Below are 21,759 nucleotides of genomic sequence, written 5' to 3'. Positions count from 1 at the left end.
TCATGCTACTACATCCAGCAAATATTTTATTATTGATTGGTGAATGAGAAATTTGCTTGGAATACCTTATGGAACAAGTGATTGTAAGAAACTGTAATCATTATCAAGAAATTTCTGTCTAGAAATCTAAAATTGTAGGTGGAATATAATTTAACACAATCTGAGTTTGTTGCTCAAAATGAAGTTTAAAAGGGGCAAATATTAACTGAGTTAAAATTAATGGTACTAGTAAGATTAATTGATTATCTGGCAAGCACACTCATTAATGGTGCATATCTCACATTGATAATGTACATGTATAATTGTACAAAAATATGTACAAAAATAGTCCACATTTGATCATTATGTTTTAAAATGGTAAAACAGTTGGCAAATTTCACTTGTATTCAGTAACTAGGCTACTACAAATAATAGTTCTAGTATTTGTTTGTACCTGTGACTGGCAATTACAATATTTTTTCATTGTTTTTTCACAGGAAAACAATGTTTTTTTGTTCTTCGTCAGCAACAGTTTACTGTTCAGTGTCTTGTATCAGTGTCTGAAATTGTCAGTAAAGCAATGGTAAAGTTTGTTGCATTGTAAGTATAAACATTTTTTAAATCATTTTCACATATAATACACATAAACAGAAATCTTCCAGAGCCACACATTTCCACTCTTTGGTGATCATATTTGTGGTCATTCGTAAGTATGAGGATAGAAATTTAGGAGAAGGATGTAATATTTGTTAAAATTATAACTTTTATTTCAAAAGTTAATTAACTGAAATTATGATTGATTTGTTACCAAAATTAGTTGTTCTTATTATTTCAGTTATTTCAACAATGGTATAATCAAAACTATGATGAATCAATTGTTACAAAAGTAAGTAACAAATTGAAATTAGCTCCCCATAACTCATTGTTTTTGATTACTTAGACTATCTAAATAATCAGAATATTGCCATTGTGTTTGGTGTTAAACAAAAAGTGTACATACGGCATAATTGGGTGAAGTGCAGAGTCATTTGAAGGTCTCAGGTTCAACTCCCATTGCCACTAAACTTGCTCGACCTGTCTTTATTCTAAAGCTACTAAACTGCTGTTGCTCGTTTTATACTACTAATGGAGGAATGCTTAAATATTAAAATATGAAACTACAAAGTATAAATTTACCATGATTTTGTATTGTGTTTACTGTTCTATTTCTGTTAGCATAGTAATGATAATTTTTTAAATTTTAATTGTCATTAACATTTTGTTTGTCAATCACTTCACTATAAATAAAGGTTAAAGTTTCAAAACTGCTGGATTATAACCTGTAATTTAATCATTTAAGAATATAGTAATGTATTTTAAGTTTTACTTTAACTTACTTCAAGAATTTATGTAAAAACAAAATACAGATACACATTTTGAAAAGACTAGTAAACAAAAAAGGTCATGATACAAAATTATAATTGCATATTCAATACTTTTTTTGGGGGCACTAGCTTTAACTTTGCACTGAGAATAGATCTCTAATGATCTTAACGAAGTCACTACTGTTGACCTGTTCTTTGACAATCAGGATTTGAATGGTTGCTTTTCAACATCATAGATTATAGGGATTCCACTTCTTCATAATTCTAGCCAATTGATATGTAGTTTTGTTTTTCTCACAAGAACAGTTTCCCTTAAGATCATTAGCTGTCAGACCTATGCCAAGCTCCTCGGCATGGATTCATGTACATGGTGAGGGGACTTCCAGGGAAGGTTCCTTTCTGTCAGTTTACCTCCTCTGGGATCTGAACATCCACACACAGATTTTTCGTGCATGGTGGCTCATGAAGGAGAGAAGAGGATTCTGGTGGTTGAGGGGTCCAATCCTAACATACCACTTTGGCCTTGAATTCCTGTAGATGGGCGGCCTTGGGGTGGCTTCCCTAGGGTCAGTCGACAGGTCCACTTGGGTTAGGGTCAACCAAGTACTGGTGTTGGATGTTCTCAGCAGGTTTTGTGGACAATTGTATCATGCTGGTGTTTGGGTCTAGTGCTCATGAAACCCTGGCATTGCTGCAATATCCTTGTTTGGCACTGTAGTGCATCCCTCTTAGGGCTTCATGGTGGGTGGGGTCAGTGGGCACTGAAACATAGCTTCTTTGTTATGGATATTCCTCTTTCTAACAAAATAAATAAAAATGAAAGAACTGAAAAACAATCATTGGAAAATGACCACACATGAATGACTCTGTTGTACAGTCAACCTTACAGCAAGATTCTACAAATCAATTTCTCATTTTCCATTTCTTCTCTGAGAAATCCTTGCAACAAATATCTCCATTTTTTATTCAGAAGGACTTTCTGGCTCCCCAAAATCAGTAAAGTTGTACTCTGGAGACATTTTGGTGGAAACATCCTTCAACACAGCATAACAAACTTCTCTTGAAATCAAAAGCCATTGGGGATATACCCATTGAGGTTACTTCCCATATGACTTTGAATTATTCCAGAGGAATTATACTTGAGAGGGATTTAAAGAACATTCCTGAGTTGGAAATCCTCGCTGGTTTCTCCAGTCAAGACATTACTATGGTATGCCAAATCTTCACCCATAAAGACAGAATTATGGATCCTACCAATGTTCTGATACTAATTTTTACATCACCTTGTCCTCCTGCAATGGTCAAAGTAGGTCATTTGAACAACACGGTATGTCTTTACTTTCTTAACCTTCTCAGATGTTTTCAGTGTCAGAGGTTTGGTCACTCAAAAACATTGTTATGGTTCTTTGGTATGTGCTCGTTGTGGTCACGACGCTTTCAAGTGCAATTTGGAACCACACTGTGTTAACTGTAGTGGCCCACACTTGCCTTAAATGGGTAGAAGAGAAAGAGGTGCAATGCTTAAAGACTGTTAATAATATCACCTACTCAGAGGCTTAGAAATTATTATCCCCAATTCTAAGACATATGTTGCTGCACTCCATTCCACTATCACAGTGGGAGTGCAGACAGATCTTTTTGTGCCCCAAACAGAGTTGTTTGCAAAACGTCTTAAGAATCTTGTGCCCTCCATAATTAAAAAAGTTGATGCATCTATGTCTACTTCCATTTTTGTCCCTACCATTCCTTCCAGTGACTGCCCAGTTTCACTTCCTTCAGGTTCAAATATTTCCTCAGATCCCATCCTCTTCTGCAGCCCCAAAAAGTAAATTGACCATTTGTTCAAACCCTCAGTCATTAGAATCTTTGTCCACAGACAGAGACCTGCCTACCTGACCCAGGGTAGGATCCGTGGAAGTTGATTGATCTTCGTCCAATAAAGAAAAGAAGCGTGGTAGCAAACAAAAAATCTCCCTGCCACATTCTCATCCACATAGATAACAATGGCCACTCTGATCCAGTGGAACTGTCGAGTTTTTCAATCAAATGTAGATAACATTAAGGATTTGATTGATTCTTACTATCCCATGTGTCTCTCCTTACAGGAAACATATCTAGAACCTAATGATACAGTCACCCTTCAGCAACTTTCCTTGTATAGAAACAACAGGTCATGTGATGGACGAGTGCATGGTAGTGTAGCATTGCTGCTTGATCAGTGTGTGTTCACTCTATCCTTGTCACTTGATACATACTTGAAGGTTGTAGCCATCCCTGTTTCATTGGGTCGTACCATCACTATTTGTTCTCTCTACCTGCCTCTGCAGAGATTTATAATCAGTCAAACCTTGATGCCTTTAGTGAGCAGATACCATTCCCCTTTTTACTACTGGGGGATTTTAATGGACATAATCCCCTTTGAAGTGGTACTAGTATTGATGAAAGAGATCATGTAAAGAGCATATGCTCTTGGACCACAACCTGTCTCTCTTCAATACTGGACCTTATACTTATTTTCATGCACCTAGTCAATCTTTTACTGCTATAGATCTTTCTGTCTGCTCCCCTTTTCACTTTTCTTGGAGAGTTGACAGTAATCCTTGGGTCAGTGATCATTTATCTATCATTTTGAGAGAGAGTGGCTGTAGTTGATGCCACATGACCAGCTTGTTTCGATGGATGTTGGACCAGGCTAACTGGCCTTCTTTCACCACTTTCTCAGAACTTGATCCTACCATTGTTTGTAAGCCATTGATAGATGGCTGTGTGGCAGCAGTGGCTGACTGTATTGTCCATGCAGCTATTCGGTGTATTCCTTAAAGCTGGACATGTTTCCCACAGTATCCTCATCCTTGGTGGAATCCTGCCTGCTACATGACAAGAAAAGCTCAAAAAAGGGCTTGGGATACCTTTTGTAGATATTCCACTCTTTTAAACCACATTGCATTTCAGCAGGCCCGTGCACATGCTAGGCAGGTCAGATGTGAAAGCCAGAAGGAATCTTGGATTAAATATAGCTCTAGCATTTCTTGTACCACTAGTTCTAAAATCATATGGGACATAATTTGAAAGGTTAGTGACCAGTATCTTTCTGTCCCCTTTCAATCTTTTTCTCTGGTGGCCATGAAGCTGCTAATAACCAGAGCATCACTAAAACTCTGCAAAAGCTTTTATTGTACATCTGGCACTTCTGCTTCATCCCCATCTTCTCAGCCATCAAAACATGGGCAGAACAATTGTCTCTTTTCTTTCAGGCTGATTGTCTCTATGACTATAATTACTCACTCATACTGGTGGAACTTGAACTTGCTCTTTGTTAGTCTGGTAGTACATCGGTTGAACCTGATGATATTCACTTCGAGATGGTATGCCATCTCTTTCCTGCCTCTTTTGTTATTCCTCTGATTGTTTTTAACAGGATCTGGCTGGAGAATGTTTTTCCTGATGCTTGCCACCATGCTATTGCATTTTTTTCCCTAAATATGAGTAGGATCCCAAGATTCCTTTGAACTACTGTCCAATTGCTTTGACAAACTCTCTCTGTAAAATCTTAGAGAGGATGGTTAATGCTTGTCTTGATTGGTTTCTTGAATCAAACAACCTCTTCTCTCCCTATCACTGTGGGTTCTGAAGACAGTGCTCCACCATGGACCACCTAAATCAACTTGAAACATCAATTAGGGAAACCTTTCTCAAACAACAACATCTTGTTTCTGTATTTCTTTACCTTGAGAAGGCTTATGATACAATGTGGAGGTATGGCATCTTGTGAGACTTCCATTCATATGGGTTGCTTGACAATTTACCAATTTTTATTAAACATTTTTTAATGAATTGGTAATTCCAGGTCCATGTAGGTTCAACATTTTCCCATTCTTTTCCACAGGAACTTGGAGTCTTTCAGAGCTGTGTCTTTTGAGTGTCACTTTTTAACATAAAGATTAATGCCATCAGTGCACAACTACCCCTACAGTGGCAAATGATCTCTTTGTCGACGACTTCCACATCTCGTGTCATTCGTCAAATATGAGGTGTATTGAGTGGCAACTACAGTCTTCCTTCACTCATTTATTGACATGGATCACAGCAAAAGGTTTCAACTTTTCTCTCCAAAACTGTTTGCATGTACTTTCACCATCAATGGAGTAGTCACCCTGATCCTGGACTTCATATTGGTGAAGTTGTGTTTTCCATGGTCCCTGAGGCTATGTTCTTGGGGCTTATATTTGACTATTAGCTGACCTTTATACCATGCATCAAGCAACCACATGTCAAGTGTATAAGGGCACTGAACATCCACTGTGCCATCTCTTCCACCGTTTGGAGGGTTGCGGATCAGTGTTCCATACTAAAAGTCTATTGTGCCCTTATTCGATCAAAATTAGAGTATGGGTCTGCCAGGACTTCAGCCTTGAAAATATTGGACCCTATTCACCATCAAGGGCTTTGGCTCTGCACAGGGTCCTTCCAAGTTTCTCCAGTCCAGAGTTTGTACACAGAATCCCATGAACCCCCCTACACCTTTGTTGTTTGCAACTGTCTTTAATGCAACTTCAATCTTTACCACAACATTCCACATGGGGTTGTGTTTTCCTTCCCTAGTGGGCCACACTTTTTCATAATAAATGGTCTGCCACTGTTCCTTTTAGCCTTCATCTCCAGATACAGTTGAATGAGTTGGGTCTATCTTTGGATGGCACAGCAGTATCTATCTCACTGTGACTAATTAATATTGCCAAGTGTGACCTTTCTTTTAGTCATCTGAAGAAGACAGATACTCCTGACTGGAAGTATTGCCTTCTATTTGCTGAACATCTTTTGCACTATCCTTTCATTCCTATTTATACAGATGATTTGAAATCAGATGCCTCTGTAGGCTCTGCCATTGTTTGCTGTCATTTGGTTGTTGCACATAGAATCCCCTTTACAGTTTGTGTTCATTCCCCAATTGTATGCCATCTCTCTTGCCCTGGATCACATGGATGCTATGCAGTATACAAACTGTACTGTTTATACTGATGTGATAAGCTCTCTGTTAGCCCTGTAATCTCTGTATGTCAATTCTCACCCTATTCTTGTTGATGTTCAAAACCGACTGGCCCATTTCTCTTTAACATCTACTTCTATCCAGTTTTTATGGATACCAGGCCATGTTGGTATTTGCAGGAATGAGCTCACTGACACCGAAGCTAAGTCTGTCTGCTCTGGCACTATCACTACTGTGCCTATTCCATACATGGACTGTGGTTTTGTATTCAAGGCTTGGCTCCATGCCAGTTGACAGTTGACTCGGAGTGAGTAATGTGAGAATGAGCTTTTCCAAATGAAACCCTTTATTGGGCTTTGAGCATCTTGTTTTAATAAGAATTGGAAAGAGAAGGTTCATAATCAGACTACACATTGGTCTCAGTTTTTAACTCATCGTTTTCTTTTATCTTGGACTGATGCACCAATGTGTTGTCTGTGTGACACTCGGGTCATAATAAGCCACATTTTGCTGTCTTGCTGTCATTATGACTGTCAACGATGGCACCATTTTAGACATGTTTTGTCCCAAGGTTTACATGTAACGTCAGACAGTGTCATCGAAGATGGTGACACTGTCCACCTTACAGATGTTTTTAGTTTTTTAAAGGTGATTGACCTTTTTAACTATTTAAATTTTTAATTCATAAATTATATTTCTTATAATTTTTTTAAAGTGCAACTAGTTCAATATGAAATTAGAAAATGACCATAATGTCAAACAACTCGAAACCAGGACGGGAAAGGCCAACTTAAGGTGACTAATGCTGGTGTTTGTACTTACCTGTTAGTCATCCTAGCGAGTTATGACCATTCAACTCATGCTACAAAATTTCTTTTAAAACTAGTATTACTGTAATTTCTCTCTTGCTGCTCTACACTAGATATAAAAATTGGATTTCATGCTGTTTAAGTTTCAGTTCTAAATTTCAACTTTGTCTTGTTTTACCTTGATTTCATTTTACAAATTTTATTCCTATTGCTTTTCTTGAACTTTTTGCTGGATGTTTGGCACAGATAGCCTAGTTGCTTTGCACCATAAAATGCCAATCCACCCACCCACCCTGTGCCAAGCCAACATTTAAGTCACACAGCATGGGAATGTAAATATCATACAAGAAATATTTTTAAAATGATCTTTAAACATGACAAAAATGATTGTATACTAAATACAAAAGTAATTATCAGATATTTGTGTTTCACAGAATGTGTAGTTAACAATCACTTTTTTGCCTCTAACTGAAATAATTCCACAAATCTATCAAGTTTGTTAGGTGTAGTAAATTAATTGAATGGAAATGATGTGAAATTAATACAGTCTTTACCATGAACTCATATTAACTTTAAGTCTGTTTTCATTGTTCACTTTGACTTGCAGTAGCAAAGTTGAAGCTTAATGGTAGTCCAAGATGAGTAGAAACTTCCTTAGATGAACAACTTAAATCCTCCATGTTGTCTGATTGATGACAAGTACCATGAAACAGACCTATACTCAAGAGAGCATGGCAGTCTACTATGCAGCTATCCATGCCCACATTTCAAAAGTAATATTGATTCCAAAGTCTCAACCATAATAATTTGACAGAGCTAGTTGTTATCTTTCCTTATGGAACACCCCTTGGTGTGGATTCCTCTACGTGGTGAGGGGACCTCCCAGGGAAAATTCTTTTTTTCGAGTTTACCTCCTCTAGGGTCTAAACATTCACCCACATGTTTGCCATGAAGGGGATGAGAGAATCTTGGTGATTGAGGGATCCAACCCTAGCACCCTACTTTGGCCTTGAATTCCTTTTGATGGGCAGCCTAAGGATGGCCCCCCTTGGATCAGTTGGCTGGTCTACTGAGGCCTCAGGCTAGGATCAACCAAGTACCAGTGTTAGATGTTCCCAACACATGTTGTGGACATTATATCTGATGCTGGTGTTTGGGTATAGTGCTCATGAAACCCTGGTGTTGCTCCAGTGTCCTTGTTTCATTGTAGTGTGTCCCCTTGTAGGACTTCATGGTGGGTGGGGTCAATGGGCACCAAAATTTCCCTTTCTTTATTATGGATACTCCAATTAAAAATCTTAATAAAATAGTGAGAAAACAGTCCATAGATAAATGACCACATCTTGAAGATTCTGAGCAGCAGTCATCAATGTCTGTAATTCCTGTTTTACTTCATTTTCTCATAATACATTCTCTTTCAGACAAACCTTAAGGGCAAATGTCTCCATTTTTCATTCAGAAGGAAATAGAGAGACTTGCTGGCTCTCCAAAGTCAGTAAAGAAGCTTCAGTCTGGTAACATATTGGTGGAAACATCCACATCTCAACACAGTGAACTCCTCTTGCATTCAAAGGTGATAGGGGATACAGCTATTGTGGTTACATCTCATGCTAATTTGAATTTAGGAGGAGTTTTATTCATGAGGAGTTTTTGTTGAAAGGGACTTGAAGAACATCCCCGTGTCAGAGATTTTTGCTAGTTTCTCCACCCAAAGAGTTTCTGCAGTGAGGTGTATCTCCACTCATAAAGATGGAATCATGATGCTAACCAATGTCTTCATTATGACATTTACATCACCATGTCCACTTGCCACAATCAAAGCAGGTTATCTTAATTGCAGGGTATGGCCATGCATTCCAAACCCTCTCTGTTTCCAACATCAGCAATTCGGTCACTAGAAGTCATCATTTCATGGTTCCTTGATGTCCTTGCCACTATGAGTGTGACATGGATTCTCATTGTGTCAACTGCAATGGCTCTCACCTCTCCTAATTTTGTTCTTGTCCTAAATGATTGGAAGATAGAGGTGCAGCATTTGAAAACTATTTGTAACATTACTTAACCTGAGGCTCGAACATTGCTGTCCACCACTTCATCTCGGATGCATGCTGCTGCACTTTGTTCTACTACTACAGAAGGAGTGCAGATGGATCTCTCTGTGCCTCCAAAAGAATTCTTCTCAAGCCAAATGAAAAGTTTTTTGACCTCCATAGTTGAAAAAGTTGATGAATCAAGTTCAACACCCATCTCTGTCATTAACATACATTTCAGCAAATTCCATGATCCACTTCCTTTGGTTCCAGGTACAGGCCTTTCCTTGGGTACATTTTTTCCCACCCCAAGATGCAAAACTATTATTCATTCACATCCTCAATTGCTGGAATCCTCTTCCAACAGCAAAGACCTGCCCAATCGACTAATAAAGACAGTAAAGAAAATATATTTGGTTGTAAACAGAGTGGTTCTCCACCCAATTTGCCTACACATAAACAAAAATGGCCATATTGATGCAATGGAACTGCTGAGGTTTACATTCTAATCTGGATGACATCAAAGTACTGATTGCTTCATACCATTCTGTGTCTTTCCTCACAGGAAACATTTCTGAAACCTGCCAGTACAGTCACCTCTCAGCAGTTTTCTTTGTATAAAAATGACAGGCTGTGTGATAAACGAGTACATGGAGGGGTGGCACTGTTGGTTCATCAGTGTGTGCCCACCCTGTCTTTGTCACTCGACACACCCTTGGAAGCTATAGCCATCCTTATTTTCTTGGGTCGTACCATCACTGTGTTTTCTGTCTACCTGTTTCCTGTAGAGTCCAATGATCAATCAGACCTTGATGCTCTCATTGAACAGTTGCTCTCTCCCTTTTTAATCCTGGAGGACTTTAATGGACATCATCCCCTCTGGGAAAGTGCTGATATTGATAGGAGAGGTCACTCTGTAGAACATATGGTCTCTGATCACAACCTTTTTCTTTTCAATAGCTGTTGTTCTACTTACTTGCATGCACCTGATCAGTAACTTACTGCTATTGATCTATCAGTTTGCTCCCCTTCATTATTCTCCAATTTTTAATGGAGGGTTAACAATAATCCACAAGGCAGTGAGCATTTTCGTATGTTTTTGAGAAAAACTGGCCATGGTATATGCCACCTGACTTTTGTGGCTCTGTAAAAGCTGGATAAAGCAAACTGGCCCTCATTCACTGCTCTATCAGAACTTGATCCTGCCATTGTCTATAAGCCATCAATAGATGACTGTGTGGCAGTTGTAACTGACTGTATAATACAAGCAGCTGCTCAGTGTATTCCTAAAACCTCTACACATTTTCCATGATATTGTCATCCATGGTGGAATCCTTGCCACAATGCACAGAAGGCTCAAAAATGGGCCTGGCATACTTTTCACAGGTATCCCACACTTTCACACCACATTGCTTTCCAGGAATCTTGAATTAAGTTCACAACCAGCATATCTTCTACCACAAGTTCCAAAGTCATATGGGACAAGATTTGAAAGCTCAGTGGGCAATATAATTCTGTTCCTCTATTGATCTTGCTGTCTAATGGCGAGGAAGTAGCTGATACCCGAAGCATCGCCAATACTCTAGGTGAAAGCTTTTCCTGGTATCTAGCACTTCTGCTTCCTCCTCCACCTTCTTAGCCATCAAGACTCAGGCAGAGCAATCATCTCTTTTTTTTTTTTGAAGCTGATTGTCTCTATGACTATAATCGTCCATTTACACTGGTGGAACTGAAACTGCCACTTTATCTATTTGGCACCTGATGATGTACACTATGAAATGCTGCACCATCTATCTTCTGCTTCTGTTGCTATTCTTCTGCTTATTTTTAACTGGACAATATATTTCCTGATGCTTAGCACTAGGCTTATTGTCCTACCTTTCTCTACGCATATACATAACACATGAATATATGCAAAGCAGTTTTTTGCCTCCAGTGTATAGCTTTACTTGTTCCATTGTGAACCTTTAAGTTGCATGTAGTTGGTTCAGGACTTGAGTGAATCTAGATCCAAAATCCTACTGAACGCAACCAACTTGTTCATAATTCCAGTATCATTGCTCTTATCACAAAATGCTCATGTATGAATTGAGGGTTGCAGGAACATTCCACCTCTGTGCAGGATTGTGGTTTTAGTTTGTGGGCATATAATGTGTTGGGGTTAAACACTTTGAAGGCAATGGTTTTAAGAAGGACATGGCTGATAACACATCTAACTACCTTGAGTGTCAAAACAGAGGGGAAAGAAATCCAAACATGTGTTTCTATGGAGATGCAATGGTATTTCATCATTGATAATGTTGATATTGTCCAGTTTGACTGTATTTTTACATTTGTATCGATTACAGTTTCATTTTTTTGTATAGCAACTATTCTTGTTTTATGTTTTTATATTGAAAATTTTTATCTTTTACTTGCTGTTGTAATGTTGAAAGTTATCCTAATGTAACCCATTTGTCAAATAATATAAAATTAGATGTTTATGATGTCAAAATACTAAGTCTGTAGTTTCATACAAATTAGAAACTCAAATTACTAATATGGACAAGCTAAAATATAAAATAAGAATCTCATATCTCTTTATTTTCCTGAGATGTGGCTTATGTATGGAATCAAACACAATGGCCCAGTTCATCTCTTTCCATTTTTTTTAAAACAGTCCCTTATATATTCTTTCTTTAATGTATGACATGGATAACTAATCATCAGCTTGGAGTGTCCCCTTAATGGTTTTCTCAGCCACTTTAATTGATAAAAGGCTGCCTTTTTTTTCATTTTCTTTAGCCAATATTTCAAGGAGGTAGGTTGTGCTTTTGGCCTGCTCTAAATTTCATATTTTTAAAAATCTAAATACATCTTAGTTATTGGGCTTAATAAATTATTATGGAATCCTATGGTATCAGTATAGTTATTTATGATTTCATGGTTACTCAATTGTGTGTGTGTGTGTGTACTGCTCTAATTGAAAGGATCCCAGGGTATGAGCTGTCATGTGGGATATAAAAAAGTACCCAAGGTTTTTGAGGTTAATGCAGAAGTAGGACCAACATTGTTGTGGGCATATACCATCTATCAGTCTTAACCTCCATTTGCCAGTTTCACATAAAGGAATAGCAATAGAAATTAAAATTAAGATAATAAATATAGAAATTAGGAAAGTGATATGTGGATGCTTAAGCCCTCAATGTCTCACTTCTATATCACCCTTCACTGCCTGCAGACAGTTATGGGAAGGTGACTGCTCACCAAAGTAAAGAAGCAGTAAAATATAAAAATAATAATTATTTGAAAAATAAAAGTAAGGTATTGCCATTTGGGGGATAGGTAAGTTAAATAAACTTACCTCTTGAAATTAGCATTCCAGCCCCCATTATGGTAGAAAGGTAGTACTTGGTTGCCCAATATATGAAATTACATTAGTATGAAGGGTCCCATCCAGGTATCTCATTTAACTAGTATAACTTCCAACCACCACACGTTAAGTCTTCTGTAACTATCATGCTCTAAACAAGCCTTTATATGCAGCAAGGTGTACAACCAAATAAAGTAGACCCAAGTTGTTAAATGGCCTTATTCACAACTACAATTAGATGTCTACCAAAGTTTGTGAAGATACATATAATGTATCAGAAGTTATAGTGTAAAACTTGACATGTGCAAATATTTAAATGAACTCTTATATTGTACAGAGCCTGTTGCCAAAGGGTTAAACAAGCAAATTTTGCATCATTCACAGCCTGTTATTTCACCTTAACTTCTTGTCTGACCTTTGGTCTATTTGACAAATGTTAGTTCCAATGCTGGTGAAATGGGATGACACCTGTGCCACTATTGGCCAAATTTTATATAACCATAGTAAGCTCCTCTCTTTCCATTTTCTCTCTGTAAATCTGGACATCTCTATCTGCATGGTCAGAGCAGTGAATTTCAAACATATTAGCTTCTCTACTGAATCATTGCAGTGAAATTTTAGGAGTAACGAATGCCATCTGTTCTAACCTGCCATAACATGGTATGTTACATCTTTGGAAAAACTTCAGCTACCTCTTTAGCTGTTTTCTATTCTAACAGTTTCATTTAAATTTTTCTAATTTTTCAATCTACTGACACAGCTTTATTTGTAGATATATAATGTTTTAAAAAAACAAATTGTGGTGTAGGCATTCATCAGAAAATTCCTCCACAAATTTATTGACCAAAATATCTTGGTCAGTTGCTATTAAGGTATGTTTCAAGGTAAAACATAGTAACTTATTAGTATACTCAACTAAGGTTTTTATATGTTTAAAAGTTTAAAATTCTAATGAAATTAAGGTTCTGTTCTTCACTGATTCAAAATGCTGACACAATGTTTGAACTACTATTTTATGAATGTATGTCAATAAACTTGGTATTAAACTGTAGGTTATAATTCAGATTTTAGTATTATACATCAGTTAATTTCTTAACTTGAAAGTAAATATTGAAAAAAATTCTAAATATTGATTTTTGTGTGTCACATGGAATGTTTAATGCAAGTTTTGTTTAAATCAAATGTTTGTGATGTCTAAATGCAAAATCTATAGTTTCTTACAAATTAGGAGCTCCACTTAATGATATCAACAAACTAGAATATACAGTTAGAACTTCATATCTTTTCCTTTTCCAAGATATCACTATATCTAGAGAATTAACCATTTTTGAAGTACTTGCTTGCATACACCAGTTTTGTTTTCTGATATGTTTATAACTAATCTAAAGCTCAGAATGTTGCCCATGTGGTTATCTCAGCCTGTATGAAATGTTTATGCAGTTGAAAACTTTCTTTTTCATGGTAGAATTGAAGTGGAAGGGTAAGAGGTAATGAAACTCAAAATATCATATTTTTTCAGACCCAAATACAACTTAGTTACTAAACCTGTTAAATTGTACTAGACTTCTGTGGCATTGATAGAGTAGACTCATGATATTTTGTTATTTCAGAATGTGTATATAAAACTCCAAAAAATTTTGTTTTGTAAAATTTGACAAGGCTTATTTGCAAATTATGGCAAACAAGTGCAAATTTCTTTAGTAGAAGAGATCATTGTTTTCTGTATTTCTTTATTTACTATTTTATGCTTTAAGAAAAATTACTGAAATTCAAGAATGTTTTAAATAATAATATACACACATGCATATGTGCAGTGTTATAATTGAAATGTGACTGCATTTTACAAAATACTGGTCCACCAAAACAGAACCATAACAGGTCACTGTAAAGATAATTTTTTACTCTTGGATATAGGAACAAGTATATATGCACCATGTCACTTTAACTTCTGTAATCTTAGTCAGACACAGCTGAAAAGTCAATAAAATAATAAATGTACATGTATAATGTTATCAGGATTATGCTATTTAGAATAAACACTTGTGATTTCATGTTATAATTTGTCGTCATTCTTGAATGAGAAAAAAGCATAATTTATACCTGTTTCATAATTTTTTTATAGTGGTTACAAGATGTCAAATCAATCAAACACATACAGAAATACAATAATGGAAATAACAGATAAAATATAAAGCTTTTTCCAAACAAAAACGTTTGATAATTATTTGGAGATTATAGAGATTTTAATGTGAAATTTGACATTTTTCTAATGCATTAAGACACTTTTAATATTAAAATCAAAATTACTTTGCATATTAGATAGAAAACATATACAGACAAAACGTTACTTATAAAATCTTAAAACTTCATAGAAAAAATGATTTATGTACAAAAACCTTGTAATATTTACTTGATAATAAGCAAAATTTCATGATATGCTTACTTTAAAAGTTGTAGTATGAAAACTATAACAAGCACAGAATGATTGAGATGAATTCATGGGAACAAGTCCACGTTACAAGACATCTGGTATGTCAGTCACACAGAACAATAAACAAAATAAAAAAACTGTCATTGCAACTAATGTCACTAATATTATCGTGCAAAATACATGATTTTAACTAATCTTTTTATTGTTTCTTTACACTGATTGTTATAATTTGCAAACTTATGGTTATTTAGTATAATTCAAGTTTATTTTTATTATGTGTACTCACCACTTGCAGTGAACAGTATATGAATACATTGACAGTAGGGGTAAATCCATTCAAGATTCTAGTGAACAGATGTTTCAATGACATGCATATAAACCTATTAGCCCTGGTGAATTTACATAAAAGATTTTTAAATTTTCAAATAATAAAGAATAATGACTATTTCAGTAAGTAATAAGAATTGTATAAAAGTACCTGTATCTGGGTATTTATTCAAGGTGAGTTCCCTTTTCAGATGACTGTAATGTTACCTGTAAAAAACTCATTATTTTCTAATGGTGACATTGCTATAGTCTTAAAAGTTAAAACACTTACACTGCTGGCTAAAATCTTAAGGCCAATGAACATAAAGAAACAATATGCGTTTTGCATTGTTAGACTCAACCACTTATTTGAGTAGAGATGAAAATAAGAAAAGGGAAAATAAAAATAAACTTTTTTAGCATTTAATAGGGATAATGTGAACACTGTGAAATTAGCCTAACTACCAGCTGGTCAAAAGTTTAAGACCATACTGAAATGAAGCATTAATCGGTAAACACGTCACAAAATTTAGTCATTTGTGTTCAAACATTAGCGTTGTCAACATCTCCCACTGACATCTCATGTGTCACATTAGGTAAAAACATGGCAAAGGCTAAAACGTTGACAGAGTTTGAGCATGGCAGAATCATTGAGCTGCAAAAGCAAGTTCTCTCTCAACGTGCCATCGCTGGTGAGTTTGGGCATAGTAAAACTGCTGTTGTAAATTTCTTAAAAGACCCAGAGGGATACGGAACGAGAATTTCATTTGGTCGGCCCAAGAAAATTTCGCTGGTGTTGAGCAGGAGGATTCGACAAGTTGTCCGGCAAGACATCAGCTGATTGTCAAACCAGATTAAGGCCCTTACGGACACAGAATGTTGCTCAAGAACAATAAGACGGCATCTACGAGAGAAAGGCTTTGAAAACCGTAAACGTCTTCAAACGCCACACCTCCTTCCACACCACGAAACAGCTCGGTTAAACTTTGCTGAGAAGCACCAAATATGGGATGTAGAAAAGTGGAAGAAGGTTTTGTTCTCTGATGAGAAAAAATTTAATCTGGATGGTCCAGATGGCTTCCATCGTTACTAGCACGATAAGGATATCCCACTGGAGACATTTTCTACATGACACAGTGGAGGAGGTTCCATCATGATTTGGGGTGCTTTCTCCTTCCATGGAACAATGGAACTTCAGGTTATACAGGGGTGTCAAACAGCAGCTGGTTGCATTGGCATGTTGGAGAGAGCATCCTTATTGACTGAAGGCCCTCACCTGTATGGAAGTGACTGGATCTTTCAGCAGGACAGTGCTGAAATCCACAATGCTTGCAGGACAAAGGACTTTTTCATGATGAATAACGTGATTCTTGTGGGCCATCCAGTGTGTTTGCCTGAACTAAACCCTCTTAAAAATGTTTGGGAGTGGATGGCAAGGGAAGTCTGTAGAAATGGACGTCAATTCCAAACAGTGCATGATCATCGTGAAGCCATCATCAGCACTTGGAATAACATTCCAGCCAGCCTTCTGCAAATGCTTGTATCGACCATGCCAAGGCGAATGTTTGAAGTTATTCAAAATGACAGCTGTGCAACTGACTACTGAGACCTCTTGTTGGGCATTTTCTATCATGTTTAGGACTTATTTTTGGTATAGTCTTAAACTTTTGACCAGCTCGTAGTTAGGCAAATTTCATAGTGTTCACATTTTCCCTATTAAATACTAAAAAAGGTTTTTACTTTTATTTTCATCTTTCGAAGCTCTGCTCAAATAAGTGGTTGAGTCTAACAATGCAAAATGCATATTTTTTCTTTATGTTCATTGGCCTTAAGATTTTGGCCAGCAGTGTATCTGTAAAAAATTAGTGGTGGTGAATGGAGTCCATTCAGATGCCAAGTTTGCCAGAAGGGATTTGTTTAAATTCTAAAACTCTCAGAAAAAAATTACATATCAATCAATTAATAATTGTAACAGGCTTTTGATATATTAATCGGAAGGTATATAATTATTAAAAGGTTTATTGGTAAATGTTCATCTTGTTACTCTTATCTTGTTGAGGTGTTGAAAGATTTAAAATATTTTATATGTGCAAAATAAATAGGGGCTATTTAGTAGACATACTTTTTTCTCTTTTTTATCATAGACTAAAACATTAATAAGAAATAAGATTTTACAAAGTATTTGATCAAGTGTCATGAAGTTTTCATCTCTATAAGAACATTAATGTCATTGTACAGTTGAGATCTTGATATTACACAACACTTACAATGCATAATAAAATGTAATTAATTTATTCAGCTTTTGAATATTGAAGTGCATGATCAAAGTCATTGACAAATAAAGGCTACCAATTGTCTAGTGGTGTACAGACTGTATATTGACTCTGTTAACTACAAAATATTTGAATTGTCTTAAGTGGAGCCAAAAAAATGTAGATATCACAATTCAAGTGTAATTAAAATTTTGAGAATAGTAAATTGGTCAAAATAATGTAAGTTCTGGACTAAAATAGATTTGCTTTATAGGTTTAAATATTGGAGCTACAGTAGGAAATAATCATAGAAGGTGGGTGCAGATTTCAGTAGTGCTGTGTTTTTAAAAAATTATGTGAAGTGTTTTTTGACAAATTCATGAAGATTCTTTTAATTTGAGTCAAAAATAAAGTTGAATGTTAAGAAAGACAGAATCAAACAAGATAAAGCATTCTATTACTAATTTTATTTTAAGGCTTTTTCGGGTCTACCTCACAAATACCAAATTATAAATGTAAACATGTATAATTAATCGTGTAAACCAAAAATACATGTATATTGTTCAGTTTCTGAATCATTTTATTTCAAATTGATTTAATCTGAATATTGCTATTAACTGAAAGTTTTATAAAATGTATAGAAATATTTAACTCGAACATTAATAACCAAAATTAAAATCATACTTCAACCGAATAGTTATTACAAATAGTAAAACTTTGTATGGTGAGTTTCAGAAGCTTTTCTGAATTGAATTGAAATTTCAAAGTGCTGATTGTAATGTCATCACAGCTTCATTTTCAAAGGATTTTATAACTAAAAAACCAATATGTTTATGTTTAGTGCTGGTATTAAACATTTGATAAGTGTTTTCTGGGCTAACAGTCCCCTGCCCCTTTCTATTATTAATGCATTTGCCTTGAAAGCGGAGCTCAGAAACGATCTCATGAAGCTGTATGTGTAGTGGTTGATAATGGTGACAGTAAACTAGTTAGTTCTTTTCTGAGAACATCTTATTATATACATTGTTCAACACAAATATTTTTCTTTTAATTTTTTTCAGTAACTGTTTTGATGTTTGATTTAAACATGCTAATCATCAAGTCAGAGTAATTAATTGTTGACCATCATGCCATATTGCTATTTTTACATCTCTCAAATATCATGTGTCTTCTTATATTGCTACAATCTTGTTGTTAAATAAATATTGAACATTTCGTAGATGTTTATTTTCCACTATACACCATTTATTTGGTTTCTGTTATTTTTATGCACAATAGTATTAATTTCAAGTACCTACCTAATCTTAAGTTTTTAAATTAAAAGCTCCAGGAAATGTTATGCACTGTAAAATAGGTGGAAATTTTAAAAAACTTACCAAAGTTATGCCACTCCATAATTTATCGTAATATTTTATTAAATATCTTTGATTCACTTTGTTTCACTAAAACCTTTAAGTGATGTTTTCACAGTCATCTCGAAGTTAGCCAGTTGGATTGTTATCTCCCCCTACATTTGAGTTTCTTGAAAGTCTTATAAGTGTTTTTTAACACTTTTTTATTCAAAATGCCCGACTCATGTTTATGTTACTTTAAAATTACTAACTGTCACTCAAAACATGCTCACCCTTTCAGCTGTAGTAGCTTTATAATGTTACAGCCAATCTTACTATTTGTGGGTAATGGAGCATCCCTTGAGTTGGTGGTGTTCACTAGCTGCTTCTTTAGGGATAGATAACACACATAACCATCATGTAGCATTATACAAAACTTCAAACAAACTAAACCAAGTATGGTAGATTATCATTGAAATACAAAACTCTTTTCAACAGCACATATTAAGTCTTTCAGCATTATTTCTAAAACTAAAAAAAATATCTTAACAATAAAGGCAACTTTAAACTTACCAACAGTTCTATGAGATGCATCTTAACATTTTACTAGAACTGTTATAATCATGGGCTGTCTTTAAATATTTTCCAAAAGTTAAGTGATCAGGAAATTCATATTTCAAATATTGCTTATATCTTTTATGACTGTAAAAACGACTTGTTATGGCCAGGTGGTTAAGGTGCTTGACTCGTAATTTAAGGGTTGTGGGCTTGAATTCCCATCACACCAAACATGCTCATCCTTTCAGCCATGGGGACATTACAATGTGAAGATCAATCCCACTGTTTGTTGATAAAAGAGTAGCCCAAGAGTTGGTGGTGGGTGGTCATGACTAGCTGCCTTCCCTCTAGTCTTACACTGCTAAATTAGGGATGGCTAGCACAGATAGCCCTCATGTAGCTTTGTGCAAAATTCAGAAACAAGTAAACAAATATTGACTGTAAAAAGAAAGAGCTGTTAGAAAATATTTAAAATTAGTGACTGTTCCCCAGTTTAATTTCTGTCATTCATAATGTGTTGCAACCCATTTTTAGGGATATAATTGATTCATTAATATCACTTAACATTATTTTGTGAATAATTATATCTTCATTTTCTTCTCAGAATTTTATTTACTTTGCAAGGATTCTACCCCATTTTGATGGTTATATTTCTTTTCTAGGAAGTTAACATTGATTTCTGGAATGCCTTGCTTAAGGCTTTATATTCTTTTTTTAATTACTAATTGAGAGAATTATAATATAGGTAAGAAGTTTAAAAGAGGACTAAAAGTCTGCCTTAAGATGGAATACTTCTGTTTCAATAATTGAACAGTTTTCTGAGCAGATGAATGTTGCTAGTAATGGTCTTTGAGAGACCTATCATAAGATCTTTGTTAATGTATTTTATTAAATCAAGGTGATGTCAACATAAGCTTTATTTCTGGAAAATATGATACTCAAATTTCGATCTTATTTGTATCAGAACAACCTCCATGTGATCTATCCTATATTTAGAAACTTTATGCACCTATTGATAAATGTGTAAGTCATTTATTTTCTACATAAAATCCACAGCTTACTGTTGCTGTGTGAGAAAAACTAATGTGGTGAGGGAGAGCATACAAGTTTCACTGAATACATACTGTTGGTTTTTGATGTTTAAATGTTAAAATATTCACTGATAGTGCCAACAGCAATAAAATTAGTTCACAGGTTAACACTGGATTTCATTAGTTTCTCCATTTTCTAGTTAGTTTAATGATTTTCATTAACATGTATGTAATTCAGACACCATTGAGAATACTTTTTTCCTTCCTTTGACAATTTCACTTAAGTATGTAAAAAGATAAGCTAGAAATTAAGAAAATACATTGAACACTTTTGTTTCCGTTGGGTAGTAATAGAGCAACAAAAAACTAATATGAAATCATAAGAAAATGTTATTGCACTTCAGAATAATTAAATATGAATTTTATATATGTAAAAACGACTGGTATGGGTTGAGATTGTTTTATGTAGAGGCGTGAACAACATTTTGACCTTCGGTCATCATCAGGTTCACAAAAAAAACAACTGGTAACTGACCAATAGCTGATCACATGTTTGAAGGGGGTTGTGTAATTGAGTGTAGGAATGTAGAGGGTGTGTTTAGATGTTTGATTATATTTATTAATATAGATATAAAGGTGTTTGCTCCTCTACATAAAGAAAAATAATTCTCAACTCATACCAGCCGTTTGTACATGTATATTTTTCTCTACAAGTGGGTTTTCTCATCATCAGAAATAAATATGAATTTGTTGAGGTTGTACATAAAATTCTGAAAATTGGCTATAAAGTTAATGGAAAGATGAAAATTTTCACATTTTTGCCCATGTAATAATTTAACTAGATTCATTCTTCAAGATTTAATAGTTGGTCAGTTATTTAGAAGCTTATTAATTTAGGACTTTGTTAGAATTTCAATGAAGGGTAGGTTATACAAGTCTTTTTAAGTTAGACTCTTTGTTTAAGATCCAGAAAAAGTAGGTTGTGCAGAAGTATATTTAAGACTTCCTTAGAAATTTATTGAATGGTAGTTCATGGAATAGCATATTATCTATAGTCCTTAAAAGTGGTTGATAAGTATATTCCCTGAAAGATATCCTAAACAACTATTTTCTAAAGTGATTTGCTTGGTATGGTCTACAGATATTGTGGTTAGTCATGGTTATAGCCTTTTGAAGAAGAAACTTTTATATATATTCTTTTTGAACAGGATTACAAAAGAATCGATAATAGATGTTGAAGGTTGTGTGCGTACAGTTTCTCAGAAGATAGGAAGTTGTACACAGAAAGATGTTGAGTTGCATGTAGAGCAGGTAAATTATATAACATTT

At 35.2% G+C, this 21,759-nt stretch overlaps 1 protein-coding gene across 3 annotated transcripts in view; it reads left to right on the top strand.

Annotated features, from left to right (window-relative positions):
- AspRS (aspartyl-tRNA synthetase) overlaps positions 1-21,759 on the top strand; it is an 87,776-nt gene that overhangs the window by 35,965 nt on the left and 30,052 nt on the right. For all 3 annotated transcript variants that reach the window (XM_076501508.1, XM_076501507.1, XM_076501506.1), the window contains 2 exons: positions 477-579; positions 21,639-21,741. In XM_076501508.1, coding sequence (XP_076357623.1) covers positions 477-579; positions 21,639-21,741 — 206 coding nt within the window. The remainder of the gene's footprint in view (positions 1-476; positions 580-21,638; positions 21,742-21,759) is intronic.

This window comes from Tachypleus tridentatus, chromosome 5, assembly GCF_004210375.1.
Source record: "Tachypleus tridentatus isolate NWPU-2018 chromosome 5, ASM421037v1, whole genome shotgun sequence".
Lineage (NCBI taxonomy): Eukaryota > Metazoa > Arthropoda > Merostomata > Xiphosura > Limulidae > Tachypleus > Tachypleus tridentatus.
Note: the sequence above shows the minus strand (reverse complement) of the source record. Positions and strands in the feature narration are given on the sequence as shown.